The 14,716-nt window shown below is 46.4% G+C and overlaps 1 protein-coding gene and 1 long non-coding RNA gene across 3 annotated transcripts in view; one reads left to right on the top strand and one right to left on the bottom strand.

Moving 5' to 3' along the window:
* LOC103306034 (uncharacterized) overlaps positions 1–8,372 on the top strand; it is a 30,554-nt gene extending 22,182 nt beyond the window's left edge. Inside the window, exons 3-4 of the long non-coding RNA XR_010594267.1 lie at positions 5,467–5,571; positions 7,507–8,372. This is a non-coding gene — a long non-coding RNA (uncharacterized LOC103306034). The remainder of the gene's footprint in view (positions 1–5,466; positions 5,572–7,506) is intronic.
* Positions 7,970–14,716, bottom strand: part of ALDH4A1 (aldehyde dehydrogenase 4 family member A1) — a 29,819-nt gene continuing 23,072 nt past the window's right edge. For both annotated transcript variants that reach the window (XM_042852821.2, XM_008167309.4), the window contains exons 13-15: positions 13,237–13,358; positions 12,346–12,464; positions 7,970–12,099 (exon numbers count right to left, since the gene is read on the bottom strand). In XM_042852821.2, the coding sequence (XP_042708755.2) occupies positions 11,987–12,099; positions 12,346–12,464; positions 13,237–13,358 (354 nt within the window). In that variant the 3' untranslated portion in view covers positions 7,970–11,986. The remainder of the gene's footprint in view (positions 12,100–12,345; positions 12,465–13,236; positions 13,359–14,716) is intronic.

Below are 14,716 nucleotides of genomic sequence, written 5' to 3'. Positions count from 1 at the left end.
GGACCTGTCCTCCAGGAACTTATCTCGTTCTTTTTTTAACCCTGTTATAGCCTTGGCCTTCACAACATCCTCTGGCAAGGAGTTCCACGGGTTGACTGTGCCTTGTGTGAAAAAATACTTCCTTTTGTTTGTTTTAAACCTGCTGCCTAGTAATTTCATTTGGTGACCCTTAGTTCTTGTGTTATGAGGAGTAAATAACACTGCCTTATTTATTTTCTCCACTCCGGTCATGATTTTATTAGACCTCTATCATGTCCCCCCTTAGTCATCGCTTTTCCAAGCCTTCACTCAGAGCTCTTCTTCAGGTCTGGGAAGCGTACTACATGTATCATAACATACGTCCACATTCCCAGTCTCTGGCTGGCAGCAGGTGCAGCATTGCTATTAAAAGGGTCAACTCAGTAACTATATGTGCTGTAGGGTGAGGAGAGGGTTCTTAATCAAAAGCCCCCCCACCCCACCCCACCCCACCCCATCCCCCACTACTCTAAAGAGCCAAAGGTTATTTCAGTGTTACCAGAATGTTCCACTAGCCCAGGAATAAACATCAAACGATGTGGGATATTTGCATAAATTTCCCTGGTCAGCAGGATTTGATCTTTGGCACAGAGACGAGAATTTTGAGAGGCACGTATATTTTCCTGGCTTCTTCCGACTGCCTGTTCAGTGGCTCTGAGACCTCTGCTTCTATAGCGTCTTTAGTTCCTTATGGAGAGGGCCCTAAAACTGGGAGACTGTCTTCATGTGTCCACCACTCAGCCCCCAAAGCTTATCTTTTACCCCTTGGATAACGAGTTTGCATCCAGTGTGCAGTAAGCAGTGGCTTCCAAAGTAGAGAAGAATTGCTTGCGTGCATGGCCCTGCGCTAGAATGCTTGAACACGTCAGGTTGTTTTGCATCTGAATCCCTCCTCATGTTTGCCAAGCCCAAGTCATCAGATGCCCAGAGCTAAGAACAATGGGAAACCTCCACTGGCTATATAACTGTAGCCTACCCCTCTTCAGAGCCACAAGTAGCTAGGGTTGTATATTGTCCTGCACACATCCCTGAAGTATTTGAATTACCTGGGTCACATGCTCCTCTCCAGCTAGCTACCTAAGAACATAAGACGGGCCATACTGAGTCAGACCAGTGGTCCATCTAGTCCAATATCTTGTCTTCCAACTGTGGCCAGTTCCAGATGCTTCAGAGGGAATGAACAGAACAAAGGGCAGTTATCGAGTGATCTAGCCCCTATCATCCAGTCCCAGCTTCTGGTAGTCAGAGGTTTAGGGCCCCTGGAGCATAGGGTTGCATCCCTGCCCATCTTGGCTAATGGCCATTGATGGACCGATCCTCCATGAACTTATCTAGTTCTTTTTTGAACCCAATTATACTTTTGGCAACAAATTCCCCAGGCTGACTGTGCATTATATGAAGAAACATGTCCTTATGTTTGTTTTCAACCTGCTGCCTAGTAATTTCATTGAGTGACCCCCCCCCCCCCCCCACACACACACACACACACACTGGTTCCTGTATTATGTGAAGAGTCAAATAACATTTCCCTAGTCACTTTCTTCATACCATTCATGATTTTATAGACGTCTATCACCACCCCCACCCCCGAGTTAGCTCTTTTCTAAGCTGAACAGTCCCCGTCTTTTTCATCTCTCCTCATATGGAAATTGTTCCACATCCCAAATCATTTTTATTGTCCTTTGCTGTACTTGTTCCAGTTCTAAAATATCTTTTTGGAGATGGGGTGACCAGACCCGCACACAGTCTTCAAGGTGTGGGCATCTAATGGGATTTATATAGTGTCATTATGACATTGTCTGTTGTATCTAGTCCTTTCCTAATTGTTCCTGACATTGTTCGCTTGTTTGACATTGCCCAGATCTTTTCAGTGAGCTAGCTATGATGCCAAGATTTCTTTCTGGAGTAGCAACAGCTAATTTAGACCCCCATCATTTTGTATGAATAGTTGGGATTATGTTTTTCAATGTGCAGCACTCAGCACTTATCAACTTTGAATTTGATCTGCCATTTTCTTGCCTGGTCACCCAGTTTTGTGAGATCATTTTGTAACTCTTCGCAGTCAACTTTAGACTGAACAGTCTTGAGTAATTTTGTATCTGCAAATTTTACCATCTCACAGGTCACTCACTTTTTTCCAGATCATTTATGAGTATGTTGAACGGTCCCCGTACAGATCCTTCGGGGACCCTGCTATTTTCCTTTCCATGTGAAAACTGATCTTTTATTCTTAGCTGTTGTTTCCTATATGTTAACCAGTTACTGAGCCATGAGGGGAACCTCCCTCTTATCCCATGACTGGTTACTTTGCTTAATACTCTTTGGCGTGGGATCTTGTCAAAGACTTACTGAACATTCAAGTACACTATATTGATTGGATCACCTTGTCCACATGCTTGTTGACACCTGCACAAAAGTCTGATCGATTGGAGAGGCATGATATCCCTTTACAGAAGCCGTGGTGACTGGTCCCCAATATTTTATGTTCATCTATGTAGCTGATATGTCTTTTCATTACTATAATTTCAGCCAATTTGCCTGGTACTGAAGTTAGGCTTACCAGCCTGTAATTGCCAGGATCGCCTCTGGAGCCTTTTTAAAAGCTCGGTGTTACATTAGCTATCCTCCAGTCATCTGGTACAGAGGCTGATTTAAGCAATAGGTTATATACCACAGTTAGTACTTCTGCAATTTCATATTTGAGGTCCTTCCGAACAGTTGGGTGAATATCCTCTGGTCCTTGTGACATTTATTACTGTTTAATTTATCAACCTGTTCCAAAACCTCTTCTTTTGACACCTAAATCTGGGACAGTTCCTCAGAGTTGTCACCTGAAAAGAATGGCTCCGTGTGGGAATCTCCCTGACATACTCTTCAGTGAAGAATTGCAAAGCATTAATTTAGCTTCTCTGCAACAGCCTTGGTTTCCTTGAGTGCTGCTTTAGCACCTCGATTGTCCAGTGGCCCCACTGATTGTTTGGCAGGCTTCCTGCCTTTGAGGTATTTTTAAAACATTGCTGTTTGTTTTTGTCGCTCTTGCTTGTTGCTCGTCAGATTCTCTTTTGGCCTGCCTAATTATACTTTGCTTGCCAGAATTTGTGCTCCTTTCTATTTTCCTCAGTACGTTCTGACTTCCAATTTTTTCAAGATGCCTTTTTGTATCTAACTACCTCTTTTACTCTGCTGTTTAGCCACGGTGGCATTTTGGGGGGTCTCGTATGTTTTTTTTTTCCCCCTTTGGGAGATCATTTAGTTTGAGCCTCTATTATGGTGTTTTTTAAATAGTTTCCATGCAGCTTCCAGGCATTTCACTCTTGTGACTGTGCCTTTTAATTTCCATTTAACTAGCGTCCTCATTTTTGTGCAGTTCCCCTTTTTGAAGTTAAATGCTATTGTGGTGGGTTTCTTTGGTATTTCTTCTTCCCTGCAAGGATGTTAAATTTAATTACATTATGATCGTTATTACCAAATGGGACAGCTATATTCCTCTCTTGGACCAGATGTTGTGCTCCACTTATGTCTAAATCAGGGATTGCCTCGCCCCTTGTGGGTTCCAGGACTAGTTGCTCCAAGAAGCCGTCATTTAATGTGTCTAGAAATTTTATCTCTGCATCTCTTCCTGAAGTGACATACCCAGTCAGTATGGGGATAGTTGAAATTCCCCCTTATTCTTGCATTTTCTGTTTTTGTGGCCTCGCTGAGCATTTGACCATCACTGTCACCATCCTGATCAGGTGGTCAGTAGTATATTCCTACTGTTATATTCTTATCATGTACGCATGGAATTTCTAGTCAGAGATTCTAGGGTACAGTTTGATTCATTTAAGATTTTTACGATATTTGACTCTGTGCTTTCTTTCACATATAGTGCCACTCCACCAGCACAACTTACTGTCATTCCTATATATTGTACCCTGGTATTACCTTGGTCCATTGATTATCATTATTCCACCAAGTTTCTGGGGTACCTATTAGATCAACATCCTCCTTTAATGCCAGGCACTCAAATATTAGTGTTTAGACTCATAGCATTTGTGTACAAGCACTTACAAAATTTGTCAATATTTAGGTGTCTGCTTTCATGTGATGTAAATGAATGGGACTCCCGTTCGTTTGGTTGTTTTGCTCAACTCTCCTCTTTTTTTAGGATATCGAGTATCCCCTTTAATAAATCCTTCCCTATGGGATGTCATTGTCCAAACTGTGTGCTCCTCTGTGCCTGTCGGCTTTCCCCCCACAGTCCTCCTTTATAACCTTTCTGATTTTACCTGCCAGCAAGGCCCGGCTTGACAAAGCCCTGGCTGGGATAATGTAGTTGGGGATTGGTCCTGCTTTGAGCAGGGGACTGGACTAGATGACCTCCTGGGGTCTTTCCCAACCCTAATCTTCTATGATTCTATGAATCTGGTTCCATTTTGGTTTACTTGCAGTCCCTTGTGTTGCTGCCCCAGTGGTGAGTCATCTCCCTTACGCTCTCTTGCAAGAGGCGTGTGAGTGTGAAACGGATGCACCCTTTTTTCCTGAAAGGGGAAAGAAAATGAGCTCGATAGCCATGGAGACCAAAGGCCGTTGGCAAACAGAAGACCAGGCAGAGCAAAGGCAGCAGCAATGCCAGCTCCTTCCCGGTAAAGTGCTTTGCTATTCTAGATTAGGTACCTCTAGGACTAAAAAAGACAGTTCAGTATCTTCATAGAATCAGAGAACTAGAAGGGACCTCGAGAGGTCATCTAGTCCAGGCCCCTGCACTCATGGCAGGACTAAGTATTATCTAGACCATCCCTGACAGGTGTTTGTCCAACCTGCTCTTAAAAAATCCCCCATGATGGAGATTCCACAACCTCCCTAGGCAATTTATTCCAGTGCTTCACCACCCTGACAGTTAGGAAGTTTTTCCTAATGTCCAACCTAGACCTCCCTTGCTGCAATTTAAACCCATTGCTTCTTGTCCTATCCCCAGAGGTTAAGGAGAACAATTTTTCTCCTTCCTCCTTGTAACAATCTTTTATGTACTTGAAAACTGTTATCATGTCCCCCCTCAGTCTTCTCTTCTCCAGACTAAACAAACCCAATGTTTTCAATCATCCCTCATAGCTCATGTTTTCTAGACCTTTAATCATTTTTGTTGCTCTCCTCTGGACTTTCTCCAATTTGTGCACATCTTTCCTGAAATGTGGCGCCCAGAACTGGACACAATACTCCAGCTGAGACTAATCAGCACGGAGTAGAGTGGTAGACTTATGTCCGTTTATTGTTGCTTGTATTATAATTACAGCCCTAGTCTTGCACCAGGACACCGTTGCGCTAGGCGCTGTACACAGAACAAAAGGACAGTTTGGTTTTTGTTCTTCCCCTTGTGGCTGCCAGCGGAGGCGAGGAGAATCCTAGATGGCCTTTGGGCTGTGGACACCTTTGCACCACAAATTGAAATAAGGCCATTCTGTTTTTCAGATGAGCAATTCCAGTCTGAATGTGACCAACTCTATTGTCAGAGAGAAGCACATCCTAAAAGCCATTTGAGGAGAGCCTTCCAATTGAACCATACAGCAGAGCTGGGTGAGTGGGAGATTATTGTATGGTTAAATTAAATGTAATTAATATTCTTAAAGGAAGGGTGATCTTGGAGGTGAAGCACTCGACTGGGACCCATTATCTGGCCTCCTGGGGCTCTGTCACAGACATGCCCTGTGACCTTGGAAGTTACTTAGTGCAAAATTTTCAAAGATGGCTTTTGCGAGTTATTTTGGTTGCCCCCCTGATGAGGCCCCCTGTGTCTGATTTTCAGAAGCACTGAGCCCCCACACGTTCAAGTCAAGTCAGCAGGAGCTGTGGGTGCCCTGCAGCTCTGAAAATCAAGCCCTTGGTGTCACCCAAACTTGGAGACCAGTTTTGAAAATTTGAGCCTGTTTGTCCCTCTATAAAATGGGCTGATATATACCTGCCTCCCATGGGTGTTGGCATTTAATTCAGTAGCATTTGGAATGTGGTTGGAGAAAAGGTATTTTATGAGCACAAGGTAGATCTAGAAATCTAGGGTAAATTCTCTGCTTAGGTGACTGACTTCCTGGGGGGGAGGTTAAGCCATTTTTTGTTATCCACACAATCTAGGGCATCCAGTCAAGGCTAGTTTAGTAGGGGGTGAATTAGGTCCCAGGCCTAGAGTGAAATTCCTTTTAGAAGCGGGTCAATCTTTTGTGATGTTTCTGTAGGGAAAGGGGAGACTAGCTACTGCATGTAACTAGAATTGAGTGACTTTTGTTTTTTGTTTTAAACCAAAAAAATTGTTCGGCAAACCATCTAGCTTCAGCCACACCAAAGTGGTTTGTGTCAGTTTCACCAAATTGTTTCAGTAAAAAAAAATTAAAACTTCTTTGTTACAACATTTTGATTTTTTTTTTTTTTTTTTGTACAAAATGACTGTGTGAGCAAAAAAAAATTAAGGAAATTAAGGTTTTAAATGGTCAAAATCAAAATGAAGCATTTTGTCCAGCCAAAACTTTTTTTGATTTGCTGAAAATTTCAGAAAACTTTTTTTGGTTTGACCTGAAACGTATCTTCGTTCAGACTTGCCCCTGAACCAAAAAAACATAAATCCATTAATAGCCCAGCTCTCCTTGCACCTCTATTTGCCCACACGATGAGAAACGTGTCAGTATGCAGATCGGCTTCTCTCGTAAGCACTGAGCAACCCGCTGCCGGATCCCGAGAAGGTGTTAGCAGAGATTGCGGTGCCATTAACGTCGATCATCCTAATGTGTGAATTAAAAGGGTGAGATGCTACTTGAAAGGATTTGACAGGAGCATGAAAACCAGGAGCTGTTAGATGCTCCCTGATGGTTCTTGGCTAAGATCCAACATTAGCATGGCTTGGTACATCATCTCTTGTGTTCGCCCAGTAAATAACACTAGGATTTTCTCTGTGATTCCAAACCCTCTGAAACAACAGATGATGTCATCAAAAGTAACCATGGCAATTTATCAAGGCTGCTTGATGGCCTGTTGCCTTTCACTTAAGGATTGGTGGATTGCAGAGAGGAGCTATTTAACTGAACCTACTAGTATAAGTACTGCAGTACACCCACGCCATAGGCACTGGTTACTGGTTTACAGCCTTGGGGTGGTGTCCTATTACCTTTTTGAAATCCACTTGAACTCAGGGGGCACTTGCAGTGGGGGGAGCTCAGCACCTCACAGGAACAGTCTCTTAGAAGGCCAGATTTTCAAAGGTATTTCCAGCACCGAAAAAGGCAGAGAGACACCTAGTGGGATTTTTCAATCCATCTGCCTCTTTAGGTGCTGAAATGCCTTTCGAAAAGCCGGCCCTGCAGCTGTTTGGTCAGGCAGAAATAATCCCCAACCCTCAAGCCAAACTTGTGGCAAGGGAAAGAATTCTTCAGGTCATGGCCGTGCTTTGCAAGTCTTTTATTAGCAATACCTGTCCAATCCTGAGTAGTATTCTTATCCCTCAACACTATACATTGTCCCACGCAGGTGAGACGACGGCAGCAGCGACCTTTCACATTGAAAATATCGAGTAGCGTTCAGCCCGAGTTGCGCTGCAGCAAAGAGCGATCCAAGGAGCACAACCAGTGAATCATCTGCAAACACTCACAGCTGTTTGGATCAGCCAGACCAATGCCCTACTAAACTGAAGTCCTTCCGCTATGAACCACCTGGTCACCCACTGAGCTTTCTGTCTGATCAACACTGCTCTCTGTACAGTGCATTTCAGGTAACATGCCATCAACAGGATACAGACCACGTTCTTGTGTAGACAACAGCATTCAAATTAGTACTAAGAAAAAATCAACCAACTGGAGCCCCAGCTCCTTAGAATGCGAGTATGAAAATGCTGGTTCCCTTCCCAGTTTTTGGCGGTGGAGATTTGCCATTACAGATCACGCAAGCCCAGTGTTTGGCGAGGGAAGGTAGAGTTAATGGGCAAACTGGAGGGTAGGATTAAACAAGACTTTATTACTTCTCCTTGTGTGGCAAACATAGCAAAGGATTCTTAGCAGCAGTTTCTAATATTAGAAAGACATTTATGTATAGTTGGGAAGGAGCAAAACAAAACAATTGTTTTTCGCACGTCTCCGTCACTACCACGGCAATCCACTGGGCCGGAGAGTGAGTTGCACAGGGGACGACAAGCTGCTTATTGGGGCAAGTGGCTCTGTTTGCATCCACAGGGTTTTATGCAAGCGACCTCTTTGGTTTTGATCCATGGGATTTGCACCACTTGAGGCTGAGAGGGCGGGTTCCTTTGAACCCCCCAAAAAGCAAAGTGGCACTCTAGCTGACTTGATGAGTTTCATCTGGCTTCCAAACTGGGGCGGGGTTGCTTGAAGCAGGACGGAGTTTGCAACTAAAAACAAACCCAGGTGCTTTCTTGCATGATAAGCAGGATCAGTGAGTCCAAAAGAACCACCCTATTTCATCCTTACACTAGGAAACACCTGTTATTCCAAGAGGGTCATTCCATGCTTAAAAGCTTTTGGGCTTTTTAAAACTCACTGGTTTTTAAGAGGTACAAAGCCAGGTCATCTCCTATCCCGGATTCCACCCTATATAGGTGGAAAAGAATGGGATAAAATGAGGGAAACTACACCAGTGCACCAGGAAGTTGGTAGGGCTGGGACAGCAGGGGCTATGGAGCTAACGCAGCAGTTTTGCTTTAAGTCGAACAAGGAACGAGGGGTGGAACAAGCCGTGAAGCAGGCAGAGGTAGGGTGTAGATTCTATTGCGAGCACTTGAGAGAGAGCTGCTAGGAAGGGAGTGAAGACCTGGCGAGGATAGCCGAGAGGCAGGTAAGAGCTGGGAGGACAGATACCCAAGTCACTCGGCACTCAGGGTACGTCTACACTGCAATTACAAACCAGTGGTTGGTGACTCAGCTCACGAGGTTCGGGGTAAGAGACTGTTTAATTGGGTCCAGGCCAAACCCAAAAGTCTACACCACGATTAAACAGGCCCTAAGCCTGGATCTTGGCTAAGATCCAGCAGTAGCATGGCCTAGTACATCATCTCTGGACAGGCCACCCCTGGGTATGTAACTGCAGTGTAGACATACGCTAAGGGACTTGTCTACATGACCCCACAGTGCAGACTGCAGGGTGCAAACTGCAGCCCACACTGAAGTTTTGTGCTGTAAGTAGACCCTGCTAGCACGAACTAAAAGGTACCTAGTTCATAGCAATGTAGTCTCATTTAAAGCAGCCCTACGCTATCTCTTAGTTCATGCTAGCAAGATCTACGTGGGGTAATTACAGCACTAAACTTTAGTGTGTGCTACAATTCACACCTCTGTAGGCCGTACTGTGTAGACAAGCACTAAAATGCAGAATCAGGGGAAGAGAATTTATTCTCACCAGCAGCGTTATGCAAACTTACCTCACAAACCTATATAAAATAGAGTAGCTCCAGCTATCAATCACATGAATGTTTGAATTTACTGGATAAATTACTGATTTATTTTAATATGCAAAACCTTGTTGCTATTGTGCCTACTGGTACACATGAATCTTGTCTAATATTACTTTTGTTACATAGCGATAAAAGGTAAATAAGTATTTGAAATGTGTTTCTTTGAATCAAATACTTCATCTAACACAGTGGACTCCTTCAAGCTTACACAGTTAGAACCAAAAAGTGCTAGTAGAATCAGTCATTAACAAACCTTTGCTTCAAGAGTTACCTTTTAAAATGCATCCAAGTCTGTGTAACTAAGTTATGGCATCAGCTTATCTGTCTCATGATTCAGCATTTGCAATAAGTGGATATTGACTTCAGTGGCAGTGACAATTATTGACCTAAAAGCTAAATACTAGCCAAGGCACAGTAGAGGTTAACATTTAACTGACTGGACACCTCAGACAATTAACATCTGTACTGTCAATCATCTACAGTTTCACAATTCCGGCTGTGGAATTGTCAACCGTAACAGCTTGCTGTTGAAGGAACATTCTAAATTAGAACTGAAGTTAGACGGTCCTATCCAATCAGGACGTGGAAAGTTGGATTTGAGAGCTCAGTGGACACATCGTAAGAACCTACTAAGAAGACTGCGGTAGCATTTGCAATTTAGAGCAGTTTTGCGCCTCAGAACAGGTGCGTATATGTTACCCAGGCTGTACAGGAACATACAGTCAGGCGTGTTCACTGTGCACATGGCAAGCAGCTAAGGCCACCAGAGGCAAAATGGACTCTTAACATTGTGATCAGATCTCTTTCCCTCTGAGCAGTCGATAAGATTCCTGCTGCTGCCACGCACTTGTTACTAACATGAGACCCACGCCAGGGAAGAGGAGATGCTCTCTGGATCCATTCAGGGAACCTCACCGGGGAGTAGCCTGCCCAACTGGATAGCTGCTAGTGAATCGCAGACCTAAAAAGTCTTAATGCACCTATTACTGACGCAGTTGCAAAGTAGTATTTGTATGGCTAACCCTTGGCTTAGCCCAGCTGTACTAATGTGAAACATGTGCCTAGCACTGAATCAGTTTTTAAATCAAGGGGTTTAATAGCAAAATAGCCATGAGGTATGCACGATAACAGCATCCCCTCAGTGCTACATGCAAAATAGAGCGACTGTCCCTACGCTATTCAAACTAGAGCCTAAGCAAAGATCTTAACAGCAAGGAACTCTGGGAAAGTGCGCAGCTAGAGTCCAGTGGTGTAACTCTCTGGATCAATTCAAGCCAGAGTTCACATATGTTTCCCCCTACTCCCCGGAACAGGACTTCTTAACCAACAAGCATGATTTGTAACATGGCCCATGTATTAAACTAAAAACAAGTGTTTGGAAAATAATACAGCTCTGAAAGTAACAGGGACAAGCCCATCCTGTTAATGCCATTATCTGCTCCAGTACCAGTCATATAGCTCTGGCTTTAATTATTTCAGGAATCTCAGTTCAGGGGGAGAAAGCAAAATTGGTCCCAATTCTGGCGGAGAGGGACATGGGTGTTACAGGTTGCTTTTAAAAAAGGGTGGACAGAGGTGGAAGACAAGGGCTCTGCCCAGTCTCAACTCAGTTGCTGTTTTCATGCATTACTTTCCCTAAATGCCTCTTCCCTCTAAACTCTGCAAAGGTTTTACAGCAGAAGTGTTAATGCAAGGCATTTTATCACCTACCGTGTTTGAGAAAACATACAGCTTGTCCACACAAACACTTAGCTTATGGCAAGCTGGGATGTAAATCTACCATGCACTAAAACTTTCCTACGGAGCTTAGATCTACCCCCACTTGGAGTAGATTAAAGCACAGTAGGGAATTTTTAGCAGGCAGCAGCAAGGTCCACATAGACATTTAGTGCCCAGCAGGGTAGATTTACACCGCAGCTTGCGGAGAAATAAGTGTTCGTATGGCCAAGCCCTTTAAAGAACATGATTTGTTCCCTCTCCAATGGCAGACTAGGCACTGGCTTCCTACCTGCAGCAGGAGACACTCAGTCCCTGAGATCGAGATGGAAAACCACAATCATGCATAGACCAAATGTATGGGGAGAAATGGACAAGAACATCTCCACGGGCATGTTCCTCTATGATTCTATGGGACGTGGAGTGGGAGGGCAAGCTTCATGGATTTGTTCAGCACAGATCAGCATGAACCCCCATTATCTCATTCTTGCCAGAACGTTTCTCCTCTACTGCCTCGCAGGCCTGTGGTTCTTGCTGCTGCATTCCTGTTCTAAGGTACCTTGATGAGCGGCCTCCTCCTGCTAGAGGACCGTGAACAAACTGCAGCCTACAGAAGAACCCTGCTTTAGACTAATCTTCTACATCGGGCTTGAGAAATCACAAGGGTTGCTCTTGTTGCTGGGTAACAGTCTGTTAAATTTTGTTTGAAAAAACAAAATGCTTTAAATACTATTAGAGCCGTAGCTTGGACATGAGATCGGCAACTCCGCTCTGCGTTGGGAGTCAGTAGTAAGAGGGCGTTCTCCCAGCATGGAAGGCACTGGGCCGTGATCATTGCATGTACGCGTACTGCCAGTCTCCGAGCGGCACGTGGGTCTCCTTGATGGCCTGGGGAGACGTCCAGCGCAGGAGGTAGAAGGGACTGCCCGGTTTGTCGTTGGTTCCTGTAGGAAAGCCAGGAAAGGCTCTTTACGGGAAGAAGGAGTCGTTCCCCAGTAGGGAGCAGACTCCAGTCTTGGCCCTGCAGGAGGTTCCATAGAGAGAACCCCATCCCACAGCTGAGGAGATGGCGGCACAGAGCCAGGAGTAGAACCTAGGCCTGCTCACTCCCAGCGCCTGGCTCTAGTTCCCATAGAGGACCATTCACACCCCACTGTGTACGGATCAGCTGACAGCTATTCCCCTCTCACCTGAGGCACGAGCGCCCCCAAATGGCTGCTGGGCCACAATTGCGCCTGTCGACTTATCGTTAATGTAGAAGTTGCCAGCTGCATTCCTCAGAAGCGTCCTCGCTTCCTGGATGACGTGCCTAGGAGAGATGGGGGGAGCGGTGACACAGCGGAGGAGGACACGCTCAAGTCATCGTCCTTTCAATCTGCTGTGGGCCTCCTGGCCTCAGACCGTGTGTAAGAGAACATAGTGCTGGCCAGATGGCCCAGCCCAACATCTATCCCCAGCAAAGCAACCCACCCTACCAATATTGCTCTGGCCTAGAAGATTCAGCATTCCTGGGGTACTCTGCAGAGACCAGTCAATCCCTGGCCTCTGTGCTGAAGCAGACAACATAGCTGGTCAACTCTTAGTTACTGCTGCCCTAGGCTGGCCTCAACCCCAGATGTGAAATGTGGCATTGCTCCAAACCCATCCCCTGTACCATTCAGTCCCAGAGAGTTGTACCACTTAAAGTTCACCACCTTTGATGGCCATGGGGCAGCCCTAACGAGCCATCTGGGGCTGGTAGGACATAGGAGTGTTGTCTTGAGGGAAACCCCCTGAACTACCCTTCAGAGCCTCTAGGGAAAAGGGGCAAAGGGCTCAGACAAGGAGCCTCCCTGCCCTAAATCACTACTCGGCCCATGCTGGGCAAAGCCCTACCCATGAAGGGGTAAGGGGCCATTGGCCCAGGACTTCCTTCTAGCAGAAGACAGTGATGAAAATGGAGGTAATACACGTGCTGGTTCTGCATGACAGAAACCGAAGGGTTAAAATTATTCGCCCCCCTAGTGCACCCTGGAAAGAAAGAGAGCGGAGAGCGAGCTATTAGCGCACACTGCTAGAGGGGTGAGAATTCAGGCACTTACTTATCCTGGGCGAACACTGCCCCCGTGAGGCCGTAGGGGGATGTGGTGTCTATGAGCTGTAGGATTTCCTTGTACTGCTTTTCTGGATAGACATAGACAGTCAGGACTGGGCCAAAAATTTCCTGCAAAGCAAAACAAAGGCTGTCAGGGCAGGAGCAGCCGAGTCTGCATGCCTGCGAGCGTGGCCCACAATCGCTGCTTGTTATTGACGGCAGCGCCTGCTGCTTGAACAAATCGCCGGTGTGAAACAGGACAAATGACCAGCACTGTGAAAGCAGGAGGAGCACAATCAACTCCTGCAGGGAAGGACTCCGGGGGGAAGGCAGAGCACCATCTCCCAGCCCAAGTGTAGTATTTGCTTGGCAGGCAGTTCCCGCCCGTTCCTGCCAAGGACAGCAGTGTGCCTTCATTGTTATCTAAGATGTTTAGGGTCCTGTACTTGGGCCAGACTCCCACCCAGACAACGCCCCGTCCTTCCCAACCTGGATGGATGAATGTTCGTTAGAGCCATTCCCCTACCCACTTCCATCCCCTTCAGTCCTGAGCTGAGGGATCAGAGCTATTCTGGCTCAGTAAATAATTATAGGTCTGCAGAGGATGGAGAAAAGAAACAGCTGCACATAGCCTTTGACAGCCAGCGCTGCAGTGTATGTCTACACAGCAGTTAGACACAGCCGACACGGGCTTGCAGGGCTCCGGCTGTGGGGCTGTTTCGTTGCTGTGTAGACGTCTGGGCTTGGGCTGGAGCCAGGACTCTAGGACCCTGTGAGGTGGGAGGGTCCCAGAGTCCAGGCTCAGCCGGAGGCTGGAAGTCTTCACAGCAATGAAACAGCCGGAGCCCCAACAGTCTGAGTCATCTGGCACTGGCCAGCCGCGGGGGTCTCTTCGCGGGGTAGACATACCCCAAGAGGCCCTCCGGTAAGCCCCCGCTTCTGAGCTTCATTAGTGAGCGGCAGCGTGTGGGAGAGGAACGCTAGGCGTGACAGCAGCCAGCCCTAACCCCGGGATGAGTCTGCTGCTTCTCCTTTAGTTCAATGGGCTCTAGTTTTAGGAGCTTTAGAGGAGCCCGCCCAGCTGGCCTTTCACAAAGACACAGCCCTCGTCTTTGTTTGCTGTGGTTTCCGGCCATCACTAGGGTGAGCCAAGAGTGGTGGTGGAATGACACTCAGCTTGCGATCAGGAAGGGCTTCCTAGCCTATACAACCGGCCCCTCCCGGAACCCGTGGATGCCCCGTCACTCGAGCAGCTAAGGCACTGGGAAAGACAGCGTGGGGAACAATCCTGCCCCAGTTACCGCGCTGCGCCGGTGGCCTCCTATTTAACTGCACGCTCATCACGGAGCTTGCGCTGCTCTGAGGCCCAGTCTTGAGAGCACCTCAAGGCCAACGGGAGGGCTACAGTCTAGGCAGGAGGCAGCAACAGACGCATTGAGGAGCAGTGCAGGTTACTCGTTAAGGGGAGGGAGTCCTATGGGATCAGT

The sequence above is a fragment of the Chrysemys picta genome, chromosome 21, assembly GCF_011386835.1.
Source record: "Chrysemys picta bellii isolate R12L10 chromosome 21, ASM1138683v2, whole genome shotgun sequence".
NCBI classification, from domain to species: Eukaryota; Metazoa; Chordata; order Testudines; family Emydidae; genus Chrysemys; species Chrysemys picta.
The sequence above is the reverse complement of the archived record's forward strand: the minus strand, read 5'-3'. Positions and strand labels throughout refer to the sequence as shown.